This window comes from Natator depressus, chromosome 21 (genome assembly GCF_965152275.1).
Source record: "Natator depressus isolate rNatDep1 chromosome 21, rNatDep2.hap1, whole genome shotgun sequence".
In the NCBI taxonomy this organism is placed as follows: domain Eukaryota; kingdom Metazoa; phylum Chordata; order Testudines; family Cheloniidae; genus Natator; species Natator depressus.
In genome coordinates, this window is record NC_134254.1 from 15,178,959 (window position 1) to 15,205,506 (window position 26,548).

Below are 26,548 nucleotides of genomic sequence, written 5' to 3' on the forward strand. Positions count from 1 at the left end.
GGACGCTAAAGATGATGCTGAAAACCTTTATGAACCAGCACCCGCAGGATTAGGACAAGTACTTACCTCACCTGCTGTTCGCGTTCAGGGAAGTGCCCCAGAATCTACCGGGTTCTCGCCTTTCGAACGGTTATATGGAAGGAGGGTGAGGGGGCCCCTGGATTTGATGAGAGACGAATGGGAGGGGAAGGCCACTCCCGATGGAGAATCAGTGGTGGAGTATGTCCTCACCTTCCGGGAGAGACTTACTGAACTCATGGGCCTGACCAAGGAGAATCTGGCCAGAGCCCAGAGGAACCAGAAGGTCTGGTATGACCACACGGTGCGGGCCCGCGCCTACGCCACCGGGGATCAGGTGATGGTTCTCATTCCTGTGAGAAAAAACAACCTGCAGGCCGCCTGGGAGGGCCCTTCTAAGGTTGTCAAGCAATTAAATGAGGTAAACTATGTGGTGGAGCTGTCGCACCGGGCGCACCACCGCCAGGTGTACCATGTGAATGTGATGAAGCCATATTACGACAGGGGGACTGTGGTGTTGGCCGTGTGTGGACATTGGGAGGAGCAGGGAGTCGACCCTTTGGTAAATATATTTCCTAAGACTGGGGCTGGCTCCCCCCTGGAAACAATTCCTATCTCGGATCGGCTAACCCCTGCCCAGCAAGCTGAGATCAGAGGGGTGCTGCATTTATACCAACAGCTGTTTTCCACCTGGACTCACCAATCTGACTGTCCACCAGATGCAGACAGGATTGCACCCCCCCATGCGATTTTCTCCCTTCCGAGTCACAGGGAAAACAGCTCACGATCTGGAAAGAGAGGTCAATGACATGCTGGCTTTGGGGGTGATCCAGCCATCTGCCAGCCCTTGGGCCTCGCCGGTGGTGCTGGTCCCCAAAAAGGACGGTTGATCCGGTTCTGTGTGGACTATCGGAAGCTCAGAGCCTTCACTGTATCTGATGCCTACCCCATGCCCAGGCCTGACGAGCTCCTAGACAAGCTGGGAGGAGCTCGTTACCTTACCACTATGGATCTTACAAAGGGCTACTGGCAAGTGCCACTGGATGCAGATGCCCGGCTGAAATCGGCCTTTATCACCCCTCTGGGGCTCTATGAGTTCCTGACCCTGCCTTTCGGCCTCAAGGGAGCGCCGGCCACCTTCCAGTGCCTGGTGGATCAGCTACTGAGGGGGATGGAGAGTTTTGCCGTGGCGTATATTGATGACATCTGTGTCTTTAGCCAGACCTGGGAGGACCACGTTTCCCAGGTTAGACAAGTGCTGAACCGACTCCAGGGGGCTGGGCTGACTGTAAAAGTGGAGAAGTGCAAGGTGGGGATGGCTGAAGTATCTTACCTGGGCCACCGGCTGGGGAGCGGCTGCCTAAAGCCAGAACCAGCCAAGGTGGAGGTGATTAGAGACTGGCCCTCACCCCCAAACCAAAAAGCAGGTCCAAGCCTTTATTGGGATGGCGGGATACTATCGAAGGTTTGTGCCCCACTTTAGCGCCATAGCCAGCCCCATCACTGAGCTATGGAAGAAGGGGAAACCAGACAAGGTGGCCTGGACCAAGGAGTGCAAAAGGACTCTCTGTGCGCTGAAAGAGGCTCTGGTCAGGGGACCGGCTCTGGCAAACCCGGACTTTGACAAGCTCTTTATGGTGTTCACTAATGCCTCAGACACGGGGTTGGGCGCGGTGTTAATGCAGGAGGATGAAAAGGGGGAGAGACACCCCATCGTGTACTTGAGCAAGAAGTTGCTACCCCGAGAGCAGAATTACGTGGCCATCGAGAAGGAATGCCTGGCCATGGTGTGGGCCCTTAAGAAACTAGAGCCATATCTCTTCGGGCGACACTTCACCGTGTACACCGACCACTCTCCCCTGACCTAGCTACACCAGATGAAAGGAGCCAATGCCAAGCTCCTGAGGTGGAGCCTGCTCCTGCAGGATTATGACATGGACGTGGTAGCATGATAGCAGATGCGTTGTCCCAGAGAGGGGGACCTGAACTTCCCCAGGTCACTGGTCACAGTCTCGAAGGGGGGATAGCATCTGCTATCATGCTGGCACGTCCTTTCACCTCTGGAGCTTGGCATTGGCTCCTTTCATCTGGTGTAGCCAGGTCAGGGGAGAGTGGTCGGTGTACACTGTGAAGTGTCGCCCGAAGAGATAGGGCTCTAGTTCCTTGAGGGCCCACACCATGGCCAGGCACTCCTTCTCGATGGCCATGTAGTTCTGCTCTCAGGGTAGCAACTTCTTGCTCAAGTACACGGTGGGGGCTCTCTTCCCCTTCCCCCAGCTCCTCCTCTAGCCTTTGTCCAGCTTCCCAGGCAAAGGTGTCAGCTCTCCCAACCCCCCTCCTGGCTCCTGTAACAGCTGCGTGACAGATACAGCTCCGTGGGCTACTTCCCCATGGCGTCCTCCCAACACCTTCTTTATCCTCACTACAGAACCTTCCTCCTGATGTCTGATAATGCTTGTACTTCTCAGTCTTCCAGTAGTACGCCTTCTCACTCTCAGCTTCTTGCGCCTCTTGCTCCCAGTTCCTCGCACACACACCACAAACTGAAGTGTGCTCCTTTTTAAACCCAGGTGCCCTGATTAGCCTGGCTTTATTGATTCTAGCAGCTTCTTGATTGGCTGCAGGTGTTCTAATCAGCCTGTCTGCCTTAATTATTTCCAGAAAGTTCCTGATTGTTCTGGAACCTTCCCTGTTACCTTATCCAGGGAAAAGGGACCTACTTAACCTGGGGCTAATATATCTGCCTTCTATTACTCTCCTATAGCCATCTGGCCTGACCCTGTCGCAATATATATGTTGTGATTGCATTTATATAAATGGTCAAGCCAAGTGTGTTCCTCTAAGTGTCTTACCCACGCCGGAGTGGAGGGAAGGGCATTCTGCAAGTCCATGAAGGAGCCAGACAGCCCTCGCCAATGGATGCAGCCTGCCAGTATGTGCCCTGCATAGCAGCCAAAATGAAGTGTGGCCATTAGCAACACATCTGGTGGTGTGAACGATCAAAACCAGGGGACTGGACTGTTGGATCCACCACAAGATAGGCACTGGCTACATTTGAAGCTTGGTCTTGCCAGCTAATACACAACCTGGAGGTGACATCAAGGTTCCTCAAGGGAACTGGGTGTCTTGACCTCAGACAGCGACTCGGTGGATTAAACGTATCTTTGAACAGGGGTAGAAGTGGCATGACATGGTAAACAGTGGTAAGGACAGTTCAGTGCCGCCCAGTGAACTAGGCTCACCTGAGCGATGTGTATTTTCAGATAGCCAAATCCAGGGTCATGCGTCTAGGAACCAAGACTATAGGTCACCCATGTAAGGTGGGGGAAGCAGTGAGTCGGAAAAGGGTTCTGGGGTCATGGCAGGAAGCAAATGGACATGAGTTCCCACTGCGATGCTGTGGCTAAGAGATCCTTGGTTGGCTGGCTGGATGATTTTGTGTGGGAGAGTGTAACTGTGTGTATATTACCCTGCCTGTGTTTTGTATGGGGGTGCGTGTAATACACGTGTATTACAGTGAGTGTATGTTTTGCTGTCGCTCATGTCGCCTCCTGACAAAGCACAATACTCCCTGTATTATTTATACAGAGTGGGCAAGCCCTCCCCCCACCTCCGCCTCCCAATGCAGATGATCCGTTGCATGCTGGGTACTTAGCTGTTGTTTACATGTAGCTTCTGTGCGTTACCATGGCAATTGCAAAAGTGTTGGTTGCCACATTACATTAAAAGAAGCCATAATTATCGCCCCCCCTCCACCACCACCGACCTGCCTGTCAACTAAATTGTCAGTACATTTGAATGAGAAAAAAACCAGCCCCGACTGACAGGGCTGGAAATTGTGGATCAAAGCACTGGCGTCACGGTCGTTAACAGCTGGCATGGGGGAGAGGGTCTGCCTTGTGATTGCTTTAGGGGGAGACTTAATGCAGGTCCCACCTCCCACTGTGCCAAGCACCTGCTCCCCAGCCTTTCCACACATCCCTGCGGGTCTCTGCCCAGAGCCAGCCCAGGAGCCCTGCTGAATTGGATCCGGCTTGGCACGGACTCGGACTGAGCCAAGGGGAAGGGGGCAGGATTCCGCCTGCAGAGGATGATCCTCATTCAGAGATGGAGACACCCGACCTTCCGCTCCGGCCAGCCTGTGCTCAGTGCAAAGCCAGAGGGTCTTCAAGCCACTCGTATGGTCTGCTGATGCTGAGGCCAGCCTGGGGTGAGTTATACCCAAATGCCCAGCACCAGGTGAAGGGGTTCCCCAGCCACACCCTGCTCCCTGATCTGTGGGGGGCTTTGGCCTGTACCTGCCCATGGGTGGCTAAGCTGGTGTCACTGACACCTTCCCCTCCTTAGTCCCTTCTGCCCGGAGGGGACAGAAGTCATTTTCTGGGTTGTTTCCGCCTGTTTCCCCCCAGAAAAGGGCCGGCACTGACTGCATCCCCCATCTGCCCTGGCATCCCATTCCCTCACACACTCGCCCTCTCTCTGAATCAGACCAGCAACCTCTTCTGGAGCTTGTCCTGGTAAATTTCCAACAGCCCCACCTTGGCCGACACAGCGGGTTTTCAACTGGCAACCTATCGAGCCTCAGTCTCTGCACTTGGCCTGTAACAGCCACATACATAACACGTCCTAGCCAGAGGCTACAGCCGCACCTCGGGTGCGAGATAGGGGAGGAGGTGTGGGAATCTTCCTGGGGCGAGGAGGAAGAAAGGCCTGGGAGCAAGTCAGCCCCGTGCAGGGGATGGAAAATCCCAGTGGTCTGTAGAGCCAGACTTTCCCTACTGAATCCCCGAGCAGCCCCACTGCTAGACCCCAGGAGTGGTGACAGGGAAACGGTTACACATGAAAGCTGCTGGGATTGCAGGCTGCCTGGCGGTATAGCACAGGAGTGATTAGCGGTAGCTGAGCTCCAGATAGCAGCAGTTCAAGTCAGCTCAGAATTGGCGTGTATGTGTTGCGAGGCACAAGCCGGGAATCAGAGCAGTGTGACTCTAAGGGCCGGTCTCCTGGGATCTGGGAGGGCTGGGAGCTTTGGCAAGACTCCAGTGCACTTACCCGGATCACCTTGGCGGGTGGAAGGGCAAGGGTATATAATGATTGACAGGGGGGCTACAGGGGGCCCCTGGCCATGCTGCTTTCTGGTGGGGTTAAGCGCAGGGCCAGAGAGCTTCCCCGTAGGACTATGGCTTTGCTGAACAGGAACAGCAGCGACCCTGCAAGGTGAGGTCGTAGATCTTGAATATAACGCCCTGCTCCAATGTAAGGACGGGACCCACGGATCCCCTCCCTTCTGCCCAGCTTCACCTCTCTGGCTTCACAACCCGCACCAAGCCCCTGGCATGCTGGGGCTCTGCCATCTGGAAATCAATGGTGCCATCGATCGGGCGGTGAAGTCATTCGTCCAGGCAGACAATGGCAATCAAATGGTCATTTTTATACTCGGTTAAACCCTGCTTGACCCAGCCAGCGTGAAACATGCCCCGCTCCCGCACTCAATCCGGCAGCGCACTCCTCCAAGCCGACGTGGGGCAATCCAGGGGAGCTAAGAATCTGGCTCAGCGGGCGGGGAGGAAAGGCAGCCAATAAGATGCTGCATGACTCTCACCAACACGGGAGCAGGGGCCGCGCAGGGCCCGCGATCCCAGTCGCCCTCGTGTCAGGTGGGAGCAGGCGCTGCACAGGGTAACTCCTGAAGTGAGGGGAGGAGGCCTGCCTGGCCTAGCATCAAGTCTCCCCGAAGGAGGGTGGGCTCAAGGGGCTGGAGAATCTGTGTTCTGTACAAGAGTTAATCTGAGCCCCACGAGGGGGAAGTCTTGGCCTAAGTACTCTGGTCTGGGAGTAAAGCACAGCATGGCCCTGCAGTGCCCCAAAAGGGGCGGGAGTGCCCCTTACAACCTCTCCCTACTTTGGCCTGCCCAAGGGGCTCAGGAATCTCGTGAGAAGGTGCTGTCCCATGGCCAGTCCAAATGTCCCACCAGACTCACAGTATCGTAGTCCCCCAGGGCAAATGGACCTTTGGATTTGATTCCAATAAGGGGTGAAGGTTCGGGCTGCAGGAGAGGTTCTTGTGTTTTTTCCAAACCTATCTGTCGGTAACGAGCAGGGTCTTGTCTACACTACCAGGTGGAACAGTGTTGTAGCTATGTTTGGAGGGAGGACAAATCTGATTGTAACCAGGCCATGTGCAAACCATTTGTTCCTAATCTACATAATCCATCTATCTAACTATCCTTCTTGATGATAATCCAGCCATCCAACCCTAACATGATGACAGTCTTTCCTAGAGGGTAGCGTACAAATCTGTCTGTCTGTCTCTCCATCCACTCTCCTAGATGTTAGTATACGGATCTGTCTGCCCATCTGTCCTCCAAAATGCACATGTACAGGTTCATCTGTCTGTCTACTGATCTACTGCACAAATAGATACCTACATAGCAGCGGGCTGCTGACTGAGTAGTATAGATGGGCCCTGGATTGTGGCTTGAGCACTAAGAGCTCCCTTTCCTCCAGGCTCGGGGCAATGGTCTAGGGATGTCACACCCCGCTGCAGCAGGCTGCCAGGGTAGGTTTGCAGGCCTGCTGAGGCATTTCCCTGGAGGCAGTGTATCATCCAAAGGGACATTGCCAGCCTTGCAATCCCAGGGAGACCCAGCCAGGTAGCACCCCTCCCCTGGGTATGCAGGCTGCAGGCGGAGCAGTTTGCTCAGGATTCCTGCAGGCGATGGCAGGCTCTAGTCCTGGGGCAGCAGCTCAGATCCCTTGGAATGAGCGTGCCAGCTGTTGCCACTCATTCTGCCTTCACTTGGCTGGCAGCCTGCCCCATCATTTCCTTGCTGGCTCCTGTTTGTTCCTTAAGCCCATGTGCCTGCTCCCTCCACTCCCCCTGCTCCCTGGGCGGGCTGTAGTGCTGACACTAAGTACTAATGATGCAAAGGCTTCAGCCAAAGCAGAGTAGGAGGGTGAGCTGGGCTTGTGGAAAGTGCCTGCCCTGCAGAGCTCCCCTCCGGTGCTGGCTGGCTGGGGAGGGGGGCTGCCATACCCGTGGGGCTGGGGTCAGAAGCTGCCAGTGCCTGGCTGGGAGGGGTGGCTCTGCTGGGAGTGAGTTTAGAATGCAATTGAGATTTGTGCTGCTTGCTAATGCAATCCTTGGCTGCATAGACAGGAGCAGAGAGGCGTTTTCACTGGTGTGACCGCTGCTGGGATCCTGTGTCCAGCTCTGGTGCTCGCAATTCAAGGAGGAGGTTGATAAATTGGAGAGGGGTCAGAGAAGAGCCTGGGGAATGATTAAAGGATTAGAAAATCTGCCTTAGCTTGAGAGACTGAGCTCTTTGAGTCTAGTTAGCTTAACACAGAGAAGGTTGAGGGGTGACTTAATTACTGTCTGCAAGTATCCTATGTGGGGAACAAATTTGATAATGGACTTTTCTGTCTAGCAGAGATGGCTCTAATGGAATCCAATGGCTTGAGGCTGAAGCTAGATAAATTCAGCCTGGAAAGAAGGGTCACATTTTAACAGGGAGGGTAATTAACCGCTGGAACAATTGACCAGGAGTCGTGGCGGATTCTCCATCACTGGCCATTTTTAAATGCAGATGGGAGGTCTTTTCTCAGATCTGCTCTAGGGATTAAGTTGTGGGCAGTTCTCTGGCCTGTGCTGTGCAGCGTCCCAATGGTCGGTCCCTTCTGACCTTGGAATCTAGGAAGTTCTGGTCCTGTGCTTTCCCTGCGGCCCATCTCGGAGCAAAGCCGGGAGGAGCCGGGGGGCAGACGCTCCCCCTCCTGAGCTTTCCCTGCTAAAGCAGCTCTTGGGGACCTTGGCAAGACCTGGGCAGGGTGCGGCATCCGGTGACCCAGGCCTGGCTGGAAGATGGGCTGTGCTCACAGCTCGCCGAGGGCTCCAGCTGTCGCAGAATGTGGCAGGCAGGGGGCCAGTGGCTCTGTGATGCCAAAGCAGCAGAGTGGAGCTCGCAAAGGTGGTGGGGAGGGCTGGGAAGGGACACGTGGGCAGCTGGGTGGGGAGGGGGCACATGGCACAGGGAGCGTCGTGGGGACACCTGGAACAGGAGTGGGATGTGTGGGTGGGTGGGGCTATGGAGGGGGCACGTGTCGCCCTCCTCTCCCTACAGCCATGGCTATAAAAGCCTTTGCTCTCCATGTCACTACAGACCCCGAGTCCCAGAGGAAGAGGACGGTGCAGAACGTGCTGGACCTTCGGCAGAATCTGGAGGAGACCATGTCCAGCCTGAGAGGCTCCCAGGTGTCTCACAGGTGAGGCCAGGATGCCCGCTGTATCCCCTCCCCCTCTCTCTCACCTGACCCCTCCCTTCCCTCTCCTCCTCCAGCCTGGTTCCTTGCTGGGTCTGATCCCCAAAGCCGAGCCCTTTCTTGGGGGTGGGCACCCTGGCGGGGCAGGGGGCTAGTGACGTGACTATGCTCCATTCTGTGGTAGTATCTCCAGCCCAGGGGTGGGGCTGTTCCCCCGCCCCCGGGGAAAGACTCTGACTGCCCCCCTGTGTCACTGAGGCCTCTGTCCCAGTGCGGAGAGCTGCCAGCCTCTGACTCCGGGATGACTCTCGCTGCCCCACTCGCTGATCCCTCCAGCTAGTCTCTCTGGGGCACCACTCGCACTGAGTCACGCCTCGTTAGCAGGTGTATTTCGGTGGCACTCCGAGACACCAGCTGAGATCAAGGACCCATTGTGCCAGGGGCTGCAACAGCCACAGAGGGTACATCTGCCGGGCCCAAAAGCCCTGTGGCCATGAGTCTCAGAGCCCAGGTCAACTGACTCAGGCTTGCAGGGCTAGTTCTCCGGGGCCAGAAATAGCCGTGTTGGTGTTCCCACTCTGGCAGCGAATCCTGCCGAGAGGGCTGGGTCTCTGAGCCCGAGCTCCAGTCTGAGCAGGGACATCTCCGCTGCTCTTTTGAGCAATGTAGTCAATTTAGGCCTGGTCTACACTAGAAAATTTGGTCAGTATAATTATCACTCAGGGGTGTGAAAAATCCACGCCTCTGAGCAGTGTAGTTAAACTGTCCCAACCCTACGCTCAGTCGGCAGGAGAATTCTCCCGTCAGCCTCCCACTGCCCCTTGTGGACGTGATGTACCTACGCCGATGGGAAAACTCCCCCCTCGTCGGCGTAGGCAGTGTCTTCACTGACGCACTACAGTGGTGCAGCGTTTTAAATGTAGACAAGCCCTTAGTCCTGGTGCAAACGTCACGGAGATGCTTGGAGACCTGGCTGCGCACAGGCATGCAGCAGTTTAATTCAATTAGTTGAGTTAAATCGATCAAACCAGTTTAAAAAAACCCTGCGTGAACCCTCTTCTTTGGGGATAAGGGTCACTTATTTCAGCGTCATTTAAACCTGTTCCCAGCTGATTTAATCTGTACCAGTTTGAGAGCAGCTTGTTTTAGAATCAGTGCATCCCCCGGGGGCTTGTGCCAGTTTAACTCTTGCTGTAAATTGACACCGTGGCTTCTCCCTGTCATGTTGACAGGGGCTGAGATGAAGGGGGATAAATAGACTTGAAAAACTGTGTGTTAAATCTGTGCAAATTTCAATATGGAAGAGTCTTAAGAGATTGTCCTAGCCCTGAAGAGCTTATGGTTTACACAGACCTAGTGGGAGGGGAAACTGAGGCACCGAGAGGGGCCATGACTTGCCCAAGATCACATAATAGGGACTAGAACGTTAGAGTACAGGGCTGAGTCTTAGCCCTGTACTCTAACCCCTAGGACACACTGCCTCTACATTCATATTTTTACAGCAGCAGCCCAAATGTGAGTCCAGCCCCCTCTGTGTTGAGACCTGCTCCTGCGCAGTTGTACTGTAGCTGAGGGCAGTGCTGATACCAGGCCCTCCCAGCAACTGGAATGAGTCGCTGATGGAATCTGCAGGCCATGGCACGGCAAGCCCATGTGTTACCCCAACCTCTGTGGAAGCAGAGCTGCTTGCCCGAGCCAAATCACGGGTTTCCCCGGGCTCGCCCGGGCAGGGTGCTGGAGACACAAGTTTGACTGGGCTCATGATTCCCTAAGGACACCACCAAATCCCCATCTGGCTTGGAGGAGAGAAGTGAGCAGGGAAAGGATATGCTTCAAATTCCTCCAGAGCCGGGCATGGGAAACGACCCATTTCGGCCTGCAGTGGGGGCTGCAGCCACTAGAGGGTGGCGTCGGGCCAGGTGGAGAAGGAGAGAGACACAGGGAAGCTAGTTTGATTCCAGCTGTTAAGTACAGAGCAGAGGGGGGGAGCACAGCTACCCTAGGGGGTTATGGCAGCAGGGGAACGCCCAGGGGTTTGTGTCCATTTGAAGCCTCCCTCCCCCTGCTCCGGCTCCCACTGGAACAGGGGCTCAGCCAACGGGGTGTTTCAACGGGGAGCCCAGGGAACAGCTCTCACTAGCCCCGCCGCCCCTGCGGTGGCCAGGAGGGGGCAGCACAAGCAGCAGGGAAAGCACGAGGGCCGTGGGAGATTGAAGTGCTTTGGTGCGGAGTCCCGTGGTCACCGCTCCCCCTAGGGGCTGCCCCCAGCAACTACAACAGCCGTTTGGTGCAGAAGGTCCTGGGTGGAATCCAGCTCTGACCAGGGCAGCTCTCTGCATCGCCTTTCCCACAGCACAGAGCAAAGGCCAAGCTGTGCCTCTCAATGGAGGGTCTCAAAGCATTCTGCCATGGCTGGCTCCATATCATTATTACCCCTTTTTACAGGGGGGGAAACTGAGGCACAGAGCAGGGCAGTGACTTGTCCCAGGTAATGCAGTGAGTCAGTCAGAAAGTTGGGAGCCTTCAGAGAGCCCCGCAACCCCCCCAGGAGGCGGGGGAGGTCCCCTAGCGAGACACGGGAACGTGCCATCCCGCTGCCCAACACCACCCAGCGGGCAGGGCTGATTCCCCCACGCTCCCAGCTCCTGCCTCCCATTCTGAGATGCACAGGGCTTTCCCTGTGCCAACCCAGCACGCTGTCCTGGTGCTGAAGGAAGGAGACTCCTCATGGATCAGAGGCCGACCGCACCCATCCCCTGAGTGCTAGGCACCAGGGCCCCGTCCTGGAGATGCATGGCCTGGCCTGGCTCCATCGTGCCCCATAGGGCTGCCTTCCCTAGGCCCTGCGCAGCAGCAGCTTGGGCTGAAACTGGGCCCCTGGCTCCAACCCAGCTCCCCTTCCGACCCATTCACAGCCGGCAGGAGGGAGCCGTGCTGGCTGCATGTGGCAGCGCTTGGCTGTACAAGGGGGGGCATCGTTTCTGCTCCAATGGGATCTTTCTTGGACCAGCTGCTAACATAGGGGTAGGGGTGGAGTTTCCTGGGTCACCCAGAACCATGCCCCTCATAATAAACATGATACCCTGAGCTCTCCCCTGAGTGGCCAGGCACATCTCCCCGCCCCCAGGTTCCCTCCAAGCTCCTGCCACTGGCTAGCTGGGATTGGGGTATGGGCCTTTGCTGTGAAATGCTGGGCTCAATCCCACGAAGGCCTGGGCCCCCCTTGCTCCAAACAATGGCTGCAGGCTCAGCTCCTGTTGGGTTGGGGGGCTCCATTAGCCAGCATGGCCTGTAGCCGGGAGGGCTGGGCTAGTTGGCCCCTAGGGCAGAGCTCCGGCCCTATTGCAGCACAGCTCCGGGGGAGCTGCCTTGTCACGCTCCTTTCCCTCGGAGCTTGGAGCTGGCAGCCCTGTCCGACTTGAGTAAGTTTTTTCCCCTCCCTGGCTCTATGGCCCAGATGAGCTAATGCAGAGACAGCAGCTTCTCCAGGGATCTGGGCTTGGGGGGGAGTCTCACTTGGAGGTGATGAGTCTGAGCTACCGGAGCAGGAAAAGGCCGTGCCCTGGCGAGGGGTGGCCGGCGGGAGGCGGGATGGAGCCCGGGCAGGGTTAGCTCCCTGCTGAGTCCATGGAATCAGCGGCCAAGTGATAACGGCAGAGAGGCCAGTGATGGGAATGAGAGGGGTCAAGGCAGCCAGCTGGATTGCAGCGAGCAAGGAGCCGGGGACAGGGCTGAGAGACAGGGAGGCTCCTGGCCAGATCCCTTCTGCGGCTGCCTGGAGGCCTGGGACGTGAGCGGCTGCTCCCAGCCGGGTGCCCATTCTCAGATCTCTGCACAGCACGGTGTCACTATCTGAGCTGAGACCTGTCAGGGCCGTGGGACCCTCCCTGCCCCGGCGGGGTGGGAGGGGCGGGGAGGTGTATGGTGAGGGCGGCCCCTATCTCCACCTCGGGGAGCTGAAGACAGAGCAAGCTGGCAAACCCTTCCATTTTCCCGCTGCTGTGCCAACCGGGGGGCAATGCCACGGAGAGGTGTTAGAACCCTGGAGCGACTCTTTTCTTCATTTGTCCATGAATCAAAACAAATCAATCAACCATCGCACCCATCCCTGGGAACGCCAGGCCCCTGTCTATGGGTGCTCGGGGTGAGGAGTCGGAGGGGAAGGCTCCACCCCTCCGTTCTCCTGCTATCTGGTGGCTGTGCCTTCCCATCTTGCGTAACCAGAGCCTCACGCTGGATCACTGTGAGGGCACTGGGGAGAGGGAGAGCTGCCTGCTGAGCTCCACCCGAGATGAGTCAGGGCAGGAGGGGAGGAGGGCAGGGCTCCAACCCATCTGCTTTGCTTAATGTTTAGCTGGCAGCTCACTAGCAACTGCTTCCTGCAAGCAGGAGCCTGGCCCAGCTCCGTGCACCTTTATTCCCTTTGGCATCATGCGCACAGAGACACTGGTGCCCGGAGTGGGGTGAGCTAGACCTACCTGAAAGGAGCCATCTGTGCACGAGCTGCTGAGCTCACGGGCTGAGCACCAAGGCCACACAAGGGGAGCAGACAGAGAACGCTTGCCCTGCTCTTGCACCAGCCCCTGAGGCGAGCCCAGAAAACACAGCAGCCCCGAAAGCAGGAGCTGAGGGTCAGGAGCCAAACCTGCAGAAACCATGAGCTGACTGTGAGCAAGAGGCAGGGATTGCGCAGCAGTGGTCGGGCCTCAGCTGGAGAACTGTGTCCAGCTGTGGGTACCACACCCTGAGAAAGATGTGGACATACGGAGAGAGGCCAAAGGGGGAAGACAAAAACGATCAGAGGTTTAGAAAATCTGACCTGCAAGGAAAGATTGAAAGAATTGGGCACGTTTAATCTAGAGAAGAGAAGGCTGAGACTGGACCTGAGAAGTCTTCAGATAGGTAAATAATGTTATAAAGAGGACGGTGATCAGTTGTTCTCCCTGTCCACCGAGGTTGGGTGAAAGGAATTGTCTGAGTTTGCAGCAAGAGAGATTCAGGTTAGATATTAGGGAAACCTGTCTACGGGTGGCTAAGCTCAGGAACGGGATACCTAGAGGGGTTATGGAATTCCCCTCATTGGAAGTTTTTGCTAACAGGTTAGACAAACACCTGTCAGGGATGGTCTAAGATACTTAATCCTGCCTCAGCACAGGGGAATGGACTAGATGAACTCTTGAGAACCCTTCCAGCCCTGCATTTCTATGCAGCAAGCACAGGCCAAGCATGCAGCCATCACAAGCCAGATGCACGGGAGCTGAGAGCTACGGAAACACCAGCCAGTGGGGCCCAGACTAGAACACATCCAGGGGTCTGCACAGAGAACAGGAGACAGGTGTACACTAGCCAAGCCCTCGGAGAGTGCAACGTGCCTGCACTGGGGACCCCCAGCACAAGCCAGGGGGGCACGTGCCAACTGCACAGAAACTGTGAGCCATGTGCATGAGCAGAGTATACCGTTGTCGGTGAGCAAGCTGGACATGCAAACGCACACACACCACGGTGCAGGAGCTGAGCACTTGAAAATCACAAGGGTGCAAGCGTCCATCACAAGAGCCAAGTGCACTGAAATCGCCATCGGGGGCCAGGACCAGAACACACAGGCAGTACGAGCCAGGCACGCTGGATGTGCGGGAAATCTGAGCCAGTGGCCAAGGGCCCAAGCGGAGAACGCAGGCACGAGTCAAGGGAACAAGGTCCGTGTTAGCCCTGAGAGCCTCCTGCTGGAACAAGGCTCGTGCACCGGCCAGAATGGGCACAACAAGATCAGCGCACAGGGAGCCAAACCTGCACACTGAGTGCAACAGACGCCGTGTGAGAGAACGGCCTGCACATGAGCGTTTGCCGAGCGCCCTGCATGTGGGCTGGGCACTCGGAGATCATAAGCTAAGTGCGCCGTGAGCGTGAGCCACACTGCGGGAGACAAGTATGCAAATTGCCAGCCGTACCGCAGACTGTGGAAAACGTTGGTGCAAGGTTTGGGGCAGGGCTCCTAGGCTTTTCTTCTGTCGCCGATCAGTGTCTAGCGCCGCTCCCAGCCTCCAACGCAGCTGCTCCCAACCCTGCTTCTCCAGGGGTGCCCCATGCCCTGGGATCACTGAGTCCGCTCCCTGTTGCACACCCATCGGGGGGAATGTGGATGCGCACCGAGGAGTTGTGGTGAAAGCCCTTTGCTCGCTGCCTGGGTCTGCAGCTAAGGTTTGGGGGTTCCCCCAAAACCCCACAGTGGAGTGCCAACTCCTGCAGCTTAGCCAGCGGTTCACCCCCCCTCGCACCCTGGCCTCTTCTGCTCTGGTGGCGCGATGGGATTATGTCCCAAAGCGGCCATCACCCCACCGTGCAGCTCGGACTTGACTCACTCAGCTTCTCAGCTGAAGGAGCTAAGCACTGAGTAACTGCAGGGACGGGACTCCCCGTCCCCCTGCATCCCAGCAGGGCAGGGCAATGGGCGAGGCTGTGTCTGCTCTGTGCCTTTGCAAATGCCCTTGGATTTCAGGCCAGTTTCCCTTTGGTCATGGCCCTGTGCTGCCTGATGGGCCAGCGAAACAGACCATGGGGACAATCCCTGATTTAAACAGGGCCGAGTCAGCGAAGTCTCTCCATCCACCGCCTACCACGCCTGCAGGCGTCCCGAGCGTCTGGAGGCGTCTCCGTGGAGGAGGCGGGCTCTGGGCAGCAGAAGGAAGTGCAGTGTGTGTGCAGTACGGTACAGATTGGAGGGGCTGGGGAATTTGGCTGATACAAAAATAAGGAAGTAAAAGGCTGGTTTGAGTGCATGGCAGGGGCTGTGCGAGCTTCCTCCACCCACCACTCTGCTGATGCCCCTCAATCTGACCTGCTCCCCGCACTGCTCTTCCAGCCTTGGGCTGCCCCCACCCCAGCGCTCTGCTGATGCCCTTCAATCCTGACTTGCACCCCCGGCCCCCTCTGCTTTTCCAGCCTAGGGCTTCCACTGCTGCTCCACGCCACAGCTCTCAGAGGCCCATGCGCCTCCATCTAGCCGTACAACTCCCTCTGCTATCCGAGTCCTGGACTCCCCTTACTCAGCTCTGCCGGTGCCCCTCAGTCCCCATGGCACTCCCCCCGGCTCTTGTCTCTGCTAGATTCCAGAGATCAGTTGCTTTCTATGGATTCAGAACCTGCTCCCCATCTGGCTAGAGTGGCTGATTCACAGCCAGGGGCATGATCCCAGTGTTGGGATGGGGGGAGCATTTATGGCAGCCGAGTTGTCTGTGTGAAGTTCCTCCCCATTACAGGCAGATGGAAGTGAGTTTGCAGACTCTCTGCTCTGGGGCCTGCCATACTCTAGGTGCGTCTGTCAGCAGGGGACACAATACTATCCAGGCCTCATTGAAATCTTTATGGGGAAATGCATTTCCCGGTGCTTGCACCCAGAGAGCCCCTGCAAGTCCCCTCCAGCATGGTGCAGCAGCTTGCGCGAAGCAAGATGTTGGCAGCTTTGTCCCTCAGTTTACAGGCTCCAAAACATCCACTTAATTTAGATTTAATAAGACAACGCTTGTGCGTCAACCAAATGATTGGAACCAGCTCTGCTGGTCGGTTCTCCAGAGCTGTTAATCCACTGTCGATTTGTTTTTAATCATCACTTTGTATTTAGCATCCAATACCCGCTTTATGGAATCAGAACGAAAGGGGGCCCTCACTGGAGTGGGGAGCCCGCGCCTGCCTCTGCTGCCTGTCAAATCAAGGCACAAGGAGGGAACGGGACGCCATCCCCTAGATTAATCTTGGAGCCATTTATGCGCTTTCCAGGATCTCTTTCTACTTCCATGGCTGCCATTGCGTTCCTGCCACGCTGGAGGGCTAGAGGCAAGGCCACTGCAGAGCTCAACTCCTCGGTACCGTTAGGCTCAGAGAGGGAGGATGGCCTGGTGGTTAGGCACCAGCCTGGGACCTGGGAGATTTGGGAAGGGCCCAGGAGCAGTGCAGAGCCATTTGGAGCCGGAAGGGACATAAATGAGGGGAGCATAGGGGCCGCTGGGATCATGAGAATAGGGATCGGGGGGCAGCTGGGAAGAAGGAGAGGATTACGGTTAAGACAGTGACCTAGCACTGTGGACTCCTGGGTTCCCATCCTGATTCCACCCCATCCTTGAACCCGAAGTGTCAAAGCTGGGTGGCTAAGAACATGCTCTAATTTCCAGAAGTGCTGAGCACCTGCAGGTCCGATAGCAGGATGGAGCCCAGGACTCCACCTCTCCCCTAGGACCAGGGCTGCTTGCTTTGCGCTCGCTGCCCCAGGGCACGCTCGTCCCTAAAGCTTTGCTCTCTGCTCCTTCCTTGCAGCTCTTTGGAGATGACCTGCTACGACAGCGATGAAGCCAACCCCAGGAGCGTGTCCAGCCTGTCCAACCGCTCCTCCCCCCTGTCCTGGCGCTACGGGCAGTCCAGCCCCCGGCTGCAGGCCGGGGACGCTCCCTCGGTGGGTGGGAGTTGCCGGTCGGAAGGCACCCCCAGCTGGTACATGCACGGCGAGCGGGCGCACTATTCCCACACCATGCCTATGCGCAGCCCCAGCAAGCTGAGCCACATCTCCCGGCTGGAGCTCGTCGAGTCCCTGGATGCCGACGACGTGGATCTGAAGTCTGGGTACATGAGCGACAGCGACCTGATGGGGAAGACCCTGACGGAGGACGACGACATCACCACGGGGTGAGTGCCGCTGCTGGCCCTAGACAGATTCCGACTGGAAATGAGGTGTACGTTTTTACCCGGGAGAGTCGTTGAGACTGGAACAACGTACAAGGACTGTGGGGGATCCAAAGATCGGATTCTTCTCTAAATGATCTGCTCTAGGGATTATTGTGGGGAAGTTCTCTGCCCTGCATTATACAGGAGATCAGACTAGATGATCACAATGGTCCCTTCGGCCTTGGAATCTGAGTCTACGAGATGGAGAGAGAGAGACAGAAAGAGCAGATGGATGGCTGGATGGATAGATGGGTGCATATAGGGATAGATGGATAGACGGATGGGGGTGGATGGATGGATAGATAGATGGGTGCATATAGGGATAGATGGATAGACGGATGGGGGTGGATGGATGGATAGATAGATGGGTGCATATAGGGATAGATGGATAGATGGATGGGGGTGGATGGATGGATCGATAGATGGGTGCATATAGGGATGGATGGATAGATGGATGGGGGTGGATGGCTGGATGGATAGATGGGTGCATATAGGGATAGATGGATAGATGGATGGGGTGGATGGCTGGATCGATAGATGGGTGCATATAGGGATGGATGGATAGATGCATGGAGGGTGGATGGATGGATAGATAGATGGGTGCATAGAGGGATGGATGGATAGATAGAGGGGTACTTAGAGGGATGGATGGATAGAAGCATGTCAGGAGGTGGATGGATAATTAGATACATTGGAGTGTCCTTCCCCCACGCACTATGTTTCTGGTGGGTTCTGTGCTTGGTGGCGGGTGATAATTGGGATCAGGGGGCCTGCAGGGGTGGTGCACCTTGTTGAGCCAGGCCAGGGGCCAGCGTCCTGTACGGTGCTCTTGTCCCCGGGCATGGGGGCGTGTTTGAGAGGATTACAGGCTGCCTGGGGCAGCTCTGGAAGTATCTTTTATCTGATGTAAGCAGCATTTGGGGATCAGCAAAGTTAATGGCAATGACACTGGGTTGAGAGCCAGGCCTGGTGCCGAAACAGCCCTGCTAGACCGAGGGTTTGTCTGCACTGCAGCTGGGAGGGAGCGTCCCAGCTCAGGTGGACGCACACGCTGTGCTCAGAGCACAAGGGGCAGCGTGGCCACAGCAGGTCAGGCTAGTCTCCGGAGTACGTTCCAGCAGGGTTGGGTGGCCATTGCCCATGCCGCACCGCTGTTTGCAGCGCACTAACTCAAGCAGGGCTAGCGTGTGTCATTCTTGGCCCCTGCTGGGAAGCACCTCCCAGCTGCTCTGCGGATGGCTCCTGGGGGACCACGTGACAGTGCTCAGGTGCAGCGTTCCAGGGGGCTGGGAAGGAGTGCTGAATAACCATGAGGAAGCTGGTGGACTTCTGAGCTGTTCCACAATGTGAGCCATTCACTCCTCGCTCAGCTCCTCGGATCAGAGAATCATAGAATCATAGAACATCAGGGTTGGAAGGGACCTCAGGAGGTCATCTAGTCCAACCCCCTGCTCAAAGCAGGACCAATCCCCAACTAAATCATCCCAGCCAGGGCTTTGTCAAGCCGGGCCTTAAAAACCTCAAAGGAAGGAGATTCCACCACCTCCCTAGGTAACCCATTCCAGTGCTTCACCACCCTCCTAGTGAAAAAGTTTTTCCTAATATCCAACCTAAACCTCTCCCACTGCAACCTGAGACCATTACTCCTCATTCTGTCATCTGGTACCACTGAGAACAGTCTAGATCCATCCTCTTTGGAACCCCCTTTCAGGTAGTTGAAAGCAGCTATCAAATCCCCCCTCATTCTTCTCTTCCGCAGACTAAACAATCCCAGTTCCCTCAGCCTCTCCTCATAAGTCATGTGTCCCAGCCCCCTAATCATTTTTGTCATCCTCCACTGGACTCTTTCCAATTTTTTCACATCCTTCTTGTAGTGTGGGGCCCAAAACTGGACACAGTACTCCAGATGAGGCCTCACCAATGTCGAATAGAGGGGAACGATCACGTCCCTCGATCTGCTGGCAATGCCCCTACTTATACAGCCCAAAATGCCATTGGCCTTCTTGGCAACAAGGGCACACTGTTGACTCAAATCCAGCTTCTCATCCACTGTAACCCCTAGGTCCTTTTCTGCAGAACTGCTGGCTAGCCATTCGGTCCCTAGTCTGTAGCGGTGCATGGGATTCTTCCGTCCTAAGTGCAGGACTCTGCACTTGTCCTTGTTGAACCTCATCAGATTTCTTTTGGCCCAATCCTCTAATTTGTCTAGGGCCCCCTGTATCCTATCCCTACCCTCCAGCGTATCTACCTCTCCTCCCAGTTTAGTGTCATCTGCAAACTTGCTGAGGGTGCAATCCACACCATCCTCCAGATCATTAATGAGGATCTGGGGCTTCATGTTCCAATGATCATCTGGCTGTATTTGCCACTTGGTCTTCGATCTGGCTTTAGTGATTTCTCCTTCCACAGTGACTAGGGTGAGAAATTAACGTGCAAGAGCATCTGCCGTGCACTTCTGCAAAGGGCCAGATCCTCAGCTGGTGTAAAACAGTGTAGCCCCGTTGACTTCAGTAGTTCTGTGTTGATTTAGACCCATTGAGAATCTGATCCTTTAGTGGTTTGGGAGAGATCAGCTGCCTAACCAGAAGGGCCGTTGGTGGGGGAGAGGGAAAAGCATGACTGTAATCAGAAGGATGTGATTTTAACGTCTCAGGACCTGATAGGGCTAGAACCAGCAAAGATGCTTTTGGGGCTCTTCAGATTTTTCTTGAGTACCAACCTGGGATCGGTGGAAGAGGGTACTAACTGGTCCCCGGTGCACATGGGGTTAAACTCAGCTCACCTTCTCTTCCCCACCTCCACCCCCACATCAGGAAAAGGCTACAAATGGACTGGACGGGAGAAAGCATCTTAGGGAAGGTCAGTCTCCATAGCCAGGGTGACAGGACTGGGTTAACCCCAGGCTGGGATGTTCTTTGTGCCACCTATCTTTGGTTGATGGCCGTGTGTGTGTGATCCCTGGTTGGAGACGATACCCCCTACCCCCGGAGGAAAAGCCCCAGCTGACTGCCCCTGTGCTGCTGGAATGTTTGCTGAGCCATCCCAGGGAGACGAAGGAGAGCACGGCTCCAAGACAGCTCACCCTAGGTCTGCTGGGACCCCAGCAGTGGATAAAAGCAGCCGGGAAGGGGGTCAACCAACAATTGCTGACCAACCCTCCAAGGCAGGATGCCAAGAAACAACACCTCCCTGGCGTCCTTCCCACATGCAGCCCAGCTGGCCCTTACACATGCTCCATGTGGGCAGAGATGGGGGCCCCGATCCTGGGTTGTGCTCAGCTCTGTCCATTCACCATTGACGTCAGTGGGCATGGAGGGGATCTCATTTGATACAGCCCAGCTCTGGTTGGGGAAGAAGAGCATTTGGCCTTGCCTGTTCCTCGCTGCTTATCAGAAATGGAAACTCACAGGGAGAGGTACAATGTCATGAGTTTTCCATTTATCCCTGGAAGTATAAAAAGGGGGAAAAAATAGCCCAAACATCCTTCGAGGGATGGGGCATCACCTTGGTCCTAAAAATACCCGTGCGGCATGGAGAGCTCTGTACAAGTCCTTGTTAATTTCACAGCTCTGGGCTGCAGATGTAGTAACCAACGAGCCCTGAGTCCAGTGACTCTGCCAAACCTCCTGGCTGTTACCATCAGTGGGTGTTCAAGTGAAGGGGCAGATGGATCCAAGTCCCTGATGCACAGGAGCAGGGGGGAAATCCGTATTGGAGAGCTCGTTCAGTCCCCAGAGGGTGCTGGGTCATTCAGCGCCCCGCAGCAGCACTCCGCCTCTTGCGGGTCCCCCACTAGAAGGTAAGGCTGCTCAGCACCTGGCAGGATCAGACCCTGAGGCTAGCGGGAGTCGTCAGCCAGCCAATCCCTGAAAAGAGCTGTGTCCGGTCTCCCCAGCCCATTTGAGTTCTCTTCCACTCTTGCCCGGGAGAGGTTTCTGATGCCAAGTAAGGCTGTGAAAGTGACTGTTAGAAGGGGACAGATGGGTGGGACTTTTTGGATTTAAAGCATGTGTTGGTTTCTTTTGAAACACAGCCCTCCCCATGCTGATCCCATCGAGCTCTTGAGATGCTGCCTGGGGGGTTGTGTGTTGAACAAAAAACCAGTCCCCGTCTCTTCCCTGCCCCCGCCTTTGACTCAAGGCCAGAATTTCAACACATTGGAGGTTTCCTGTTTCAACGCATGAGAAAATAAATAATCCTGGTATTTGATTTGTCCCAGAGAATGGGGCGGTATTTGGCCTACTACATCGCTTAGAGCTCCTAGTCGTGCCAGCTGCTTGTGGTGTGCGGTGACAGCCCGCAGCTCTGGTGGGTGTCTTGGGGACTCTCTGACACATGATGAGACCAGTAACCCTGTCTGTTTCCCCTGATCCCAAATCTGTTCAAGGAGCCGTGTCCCTTAACACACTCAGTCCCTTTCTTTTTGGCCCATGTGGGTGAGCAACAAAGGCAGCTGTGAGGGGGTGGGTTGAGGAGAGGGGGGCGGCTGTGATAGCCACATATGCCGACTTAGCGCAGGTCACCTTGGATCCGGGGAAGTGACTGCTCCCAGAGGCAAGTAATGGGGATTGGGTCTCTGCGTTCCCCCTTTAGGGCATGTCTACACTGCCATTAAAAAACCACAGCTGGCCTCTGCCAGCTGACTTGGGCTAAGGGGCTCGGGCTAAGGGGCTGTTTAATTGTGTTGTAGACACTCGGGCTGGAGCCTGGGTTCTAGGACCCTGCGAGATGGGTGGGTCCCAGAGCTCAGGCTGCATCCCAAGCTGGAATGTCTGCACCACAATTAAACAGTACCTTAGCCTGAGCCCCTGAGCCTGAATCAGCTGGCCTGGGCTAGCCGTGGGTGTCTTAACTGCAGTGTAGACAGACCCTTAGAGCCCATAGTGTCCGTACTGTATGGATGTGGAGTGGGCTTGTTATGCTGATCAAAGATAGCTTGCTGCTGCCCCCTTTGCGAGGTTCGGTAGGAGCCTAGAGCAGAAGCCGGGCAGAGCTCTGAGGCTGCCCTGGGAGAGACAGAGCCAGTTTGGGATCTGACCTACAGCGCATCGACATCCAGGGGAGTCTTCCTGAGACAAAGCCTGCCGTTCCCCCTGCGCTCAGCAACGGGGCTTCTGCTCTTGGGGCGTTAGGAGCCGGAAGAGTTGGGGCCCTGAGCTTCTTTTTTGGAAAGTGTGATGACTTTGGAAAGTGTGATGATGTAGGGCTTAAGGCTGGTAGCAAAGGCTGGCTGGCTACGGGCATGGGGGTTACTGGCTTTTAATTCTAGGTCACGGGTTCAGATCCTATCTGGAGTGGAGATGATGATGCATTACTGCCTATGGGTGGCTGCTCAGTGGCCTTTGGCGATGCGGCGGTGGTGGGTCTCTGTACAGGTTGTGGCCATGTGAACACATCATAGGGCACTAAGTGACCTTCTTTACTGTGGGTAAAGGCTGAAAATGGGCCAGAGCAACTGACCTCCTTGATCTGCCCTAGAGATGGATGTTGCCCCTTTGGCCCGAGTCGCAGCCATATCCAGGGTCTTGCAGGGTTGTTTCTGTCAAGAGGAGAACTCGATGCTGCGACTCAGGTCGGTTGTTGGTGGGATCTGGTTTATTTACAAAGAATGTGCACTCAGGCACGTCCTCTGAACGCCGCAGAAACTAGGAGCAGCAGGCAGGTTCCTCGCTCAGAAATCCCCACGCCTGCCCCTCCAGCGAGCTCTGTGCCCAGGAAGCTCCCTCTCTCTGCTTGACGCTTCCTCTCAAGATCAGGCTCACAGCTCCTTCTCCTGGCTCTCTGCCTCCAACACACACAGCCCGCAACTTCCCAGCTCCTGCATTTGCAAGGAGGGAAACCCCTCAGCCCACATGGATTAGCTGTGACTGCCATGTGGCCTGTTGCTTTGGGCGGTCTCCCACGTTGTCTGCATCTGCCTTTAGGCTTCATTGCTCCCATTGAGCCTAAAAGAAGGCTGTTTAGTACCCATTGCCTTTACCAAGGTCAGTGCTGGTCTTTGGATTAAAATCCCCTACCCCACTCGCATTGTGGCAGCCTTTGGCACCTTTCAGCATAGCTGGGGAACGTGGATCAGGCATGGGGCACTGTGAGGGGAGCTCTCCTGCGGTACCAGTTCTGTGGCTGCTCACTACCTGGAGCCCCAGTCCCGCCACGGGGGAATGACGGACGGTAATGCGGGCAGCTGCTTCCAGGCCCCTCAGTGCTCTGTGCGCAGGCACGAAGCCCCGGCAGCAGCTGCCAGTTTATTATTGGCCCTGGGGCCGAGTGAAAGGCAAAGCACATGGGTTTGCAGAGAGCTCTGTTAAAGTGGCATGTGTCCCTATTGGCAGGGTTCTAATTACTGCCCTAGCGCTTGGCTCGAGGATTGCCCCCCACACTCCTGCCTGCGGAATGAAACATAATTGGTTCCCTGTGCAGGTGAATCCAGCTAAATATAGGACACGTTTAGGGGGCTGTATCAGCACCCCAACATCTTCATTATGTGGGGGGTGGGGTCTGGCATAAATCAGGAGTAACTCGTGTGCCCGATTCCCCCCTCGCTCGTCCCCGTGTAAATCAGGAGTAACTCCTGTACCCGATTCCCCCCTCACTCATCCCCGTGTAAATCAGGAGTAACTCCTGTGCCCGATTCCCCCCTCACTAGTCCCTGTGTAAATCAGGAGTAACTCCTGTGCCCGATTCCCCCCTCACTCATCCCCGTGTAAATCAGGAGTAACTCCTGTACCCGATTCCCCCCTCACTCATCCTCGTGTAAATCAGGAGTAACTCCTGTGCCCGATTCCCCCCTCACTTACCCTCACTCACCCCTATGTAAATCAGGAGTAATTTCTGTGCCCGATTCTCCCCTCACTCACCCCTGTGTAAATCAGGAGTAATGCCTGTGCCCGATTCCCCCCTCACTCGTCCCCATGTAAATCAGGAGTAATTTCTGTGCCCGATTCCCCCCTCACTCACCCCTGTGTAAATCAGGAGTAACTCCATTGGGCCTGTTAATTCTTGAATGCTTGAATAAGTACTGAAAACTGTAAGTAATAATAACAATCTCTCTTTCTTCCCTGCTGATCCATATGGCCGCCCTCTGGTCCGTACTAGGTTGTAAGCCCTCTGGTGATGGGGCCACATCATTTTATGTCTGCCCTAGTTATGAATCTGGCCCTGGTATTGTGGTGCTTCCTACGGGCTACTTTCATGGCTCATGGAACCATTTGTGGGGCCAAAATAGGAGGAGCTCTGGTCTCTTCATGGCACCTTTGCTCCTGGATGGTGGATGCCGTGAGATCTGGCTTTGTTTTGTCTCAGATCGTCATGTGGAAACACAAGCTCAAATGCCATGATGTGACAGATGCAGAAGCCCTGTTAGCACAGGGCCGCACACGGAGTCAGGTAACACCGAAGGGGAGGGACTCACCCCTTGCAATCTTGGTGTGCAGAGATTCATGTGGCTGGCTGGCTGGAAGCCAATGTGCAGAGAGGAGCCAAGCCCAAGCCCTCTGTGTAGGTGACACCTCATAGCAGCTTGATGCTGAGCCGTCAGTGGGAGCATGGACAGTCCCGTAAGCTGCTTAGACGGACCGAGCGGGTAGCTGCATCCAACAGACAGCGCCTTTACAGCTGCCTTTGCACCGAGTGAGAAAAGCTGCCCCCGCTCATTGTGGTTCCCATGCCCAGGGTCACTTCCTGCTACCTTGCACCGCTTTGCTTTGCTGCTTTGCTCGCCCGTGGGTTTCCCTCCTTTGTTTAAAGCTCCGCACACAGATGGGATTAATTTTCTCCTTCTCCTTTCAAGTGCCCAGCTGTCGGGAGAAAGCCGCCTTAAGCCCAGCCTTGCCGAGGCTCTGAGACCCCCTGTACTGCTGGAATTGGACGGTTTGGGGCCTAGGGCCCGGCAGACCTGGGTAACTGCATGCTGCCTTTGAGAGCCCTCTGGCGAGATGGGGAGGGCTTTGCTCTCAGCATTGGCTTGACGGTCCATGTCTCGCTGCAGTGCTTTGTTCTGATGCAACTCGCTCCTTTCACTGAAGCCAGGAGGGAGTCTAACCATCCCACCCAAATCCCCGGCATCCGAGCCTTCTTGGGGGTCTGTCAATAGCGTTTGCGAACACCAGAGGCAGGGTCCAGCTCAGAACGACGTAGCTGGGAGGCAGAGAAGTCCAGTGGACAAGGCATGGGACAATGAATCGGATGACCCGAGTTCCTCACCGGGCACTGCCACTGACCCACTGCATCGCCTTGGGTGAGTCACTTCACTGCTCCGTGCCTCAGTTTCCCCGTCACCTTTGTAAAGCACTTAAGATCTAGCAACGAAAAGCGCTAGGGGGCTGTTCTCATATGGTGATTATCTGGTCCTGTGAAACGCGTGTGCTGCTCAGCTATTGAATAACCCCGCCCCCATCCTCCAAAACAATCAGCGCTAAAACAGAGCCAGGCAATGACAAAGCCAGTTTGCAGATTAAACCATGACTCTCTAGCAGTTCTTCCCGATACAGCCGTACCCTTTAACCACAGGCCCCTCACTGGGTCCATAAATAGTCTGAGACAAACGACCCCTCTCCTGTACTGGGACATCGCTCTCTCCGAGGACCCAGTCTGAGTGACGCGAGCTGTGTTGGGGGGAGCACGCTCTGCCCCGCGCATCGAGATTCTTCTCTTTGCCACTGACAATCCGGCCCTGTGGATCAGCTGCTTTGCTTTGGGTGCAGAAACCCGGGGTCCATGAGCTAGCCGTGCTTCCCTTCCCCTTTCCCCACCCAGCCCCGGAGCAGGTGGGTGAGCGCTCCCGCTCAGTGGTGGAACCTCGAGCTTCCTGGGTTCAGCCTAGTGGCCCTAGGTTCCCGGGGCTCTCTCCTCCCTGGCTCTGGATGGAATCGGGAGCAGAGGTGCTGAAGGGTTTCCTTGCAGGAGTTGTGGCCAGATCTGGAGCCTCGTTCCATGAGAGGCTCGGAGGAGCATCCAAACAGGTGAGTGCTGAACTGAACTTTGAGCAGGTCAGATCTGTGACCATGGGGCTGTCCCATTAGCAGCAGTAGAAGCTCAGAGTTCAGACAGGCCAGGTGCAGTATAATTCGGGTCAGCAGTACTGCATGCTCAGGCCAGAGACCTGGAGGACCTGCTGGTCGTCTAGGTATGACAGTTTTCAGAGTAACAGCCGTGTTAGTCTGTATTCGCAAAAAGAAAAGAAAAGAAGTGGGCTGTAGCTCACGAAAGCTCATGCTCAAATAAATTTTAGTCTCTAAGGTGCCACAAGTACTCCTTTTCTTTTTAGGTATGACAGTGGCATCTCTCTGGGGCATATGAGAGCCAGAGTGGAGACGGTCCTACGTTCACGCCCAAGGTGACTGCTCCCAATGCAGCCCAGGCTGGTAGTGACTGGCAGTCGTTTCCTGTGATGCCCGGCCTCGGTGACATGGGTGCATGAACCCAGTCCAGATCCTGGGGGATTGATGGAAACCTGCCATCACGAGCAGAGCCTTTGCTGGCACCTCAGCAGAGAGGCCGGGGATGGGCGCGTGCAGGGTGCTGTACAGAAGATGGAAGAGACGCCCTCCCTGCCCCA

The 26,548-nt window shown here is 55.8% G+C and overlaps 1 protein-coding gene across 6 annotated transcripts in view; it reads left to right on the forward strand.

Annotated features, from left to right (window-relative positions):
* NAV1 (neuron navigator 1) overlaps positions 1-26,548 on the forward strand; it is a 288,785-nt gene that overhangs the window by 179,526 nt on the left and 82,711 nt on the right. For 4 of the 6 annotated variants that reach the window (XM_074936239.1, XM_074936234.1, XM_074936233.1 and 1 more), the window contains 2 exons: positions 8,181-8,283; positions 16,588-16,953. In XM_074936239.1, coding sequence (XP_074792340.1) covers positions 8,181-8,283; positions 16,588-16,953 — 469 coding nt within the window. The remainder of the gene's footprint in view (positions 1-8,180; positions 8,284-16,587; positions 16,954-26,548) is intronic. The other 2 variants (XM_074936235.1, XM_074936236.1) reach the window with 1 other exon arrangement.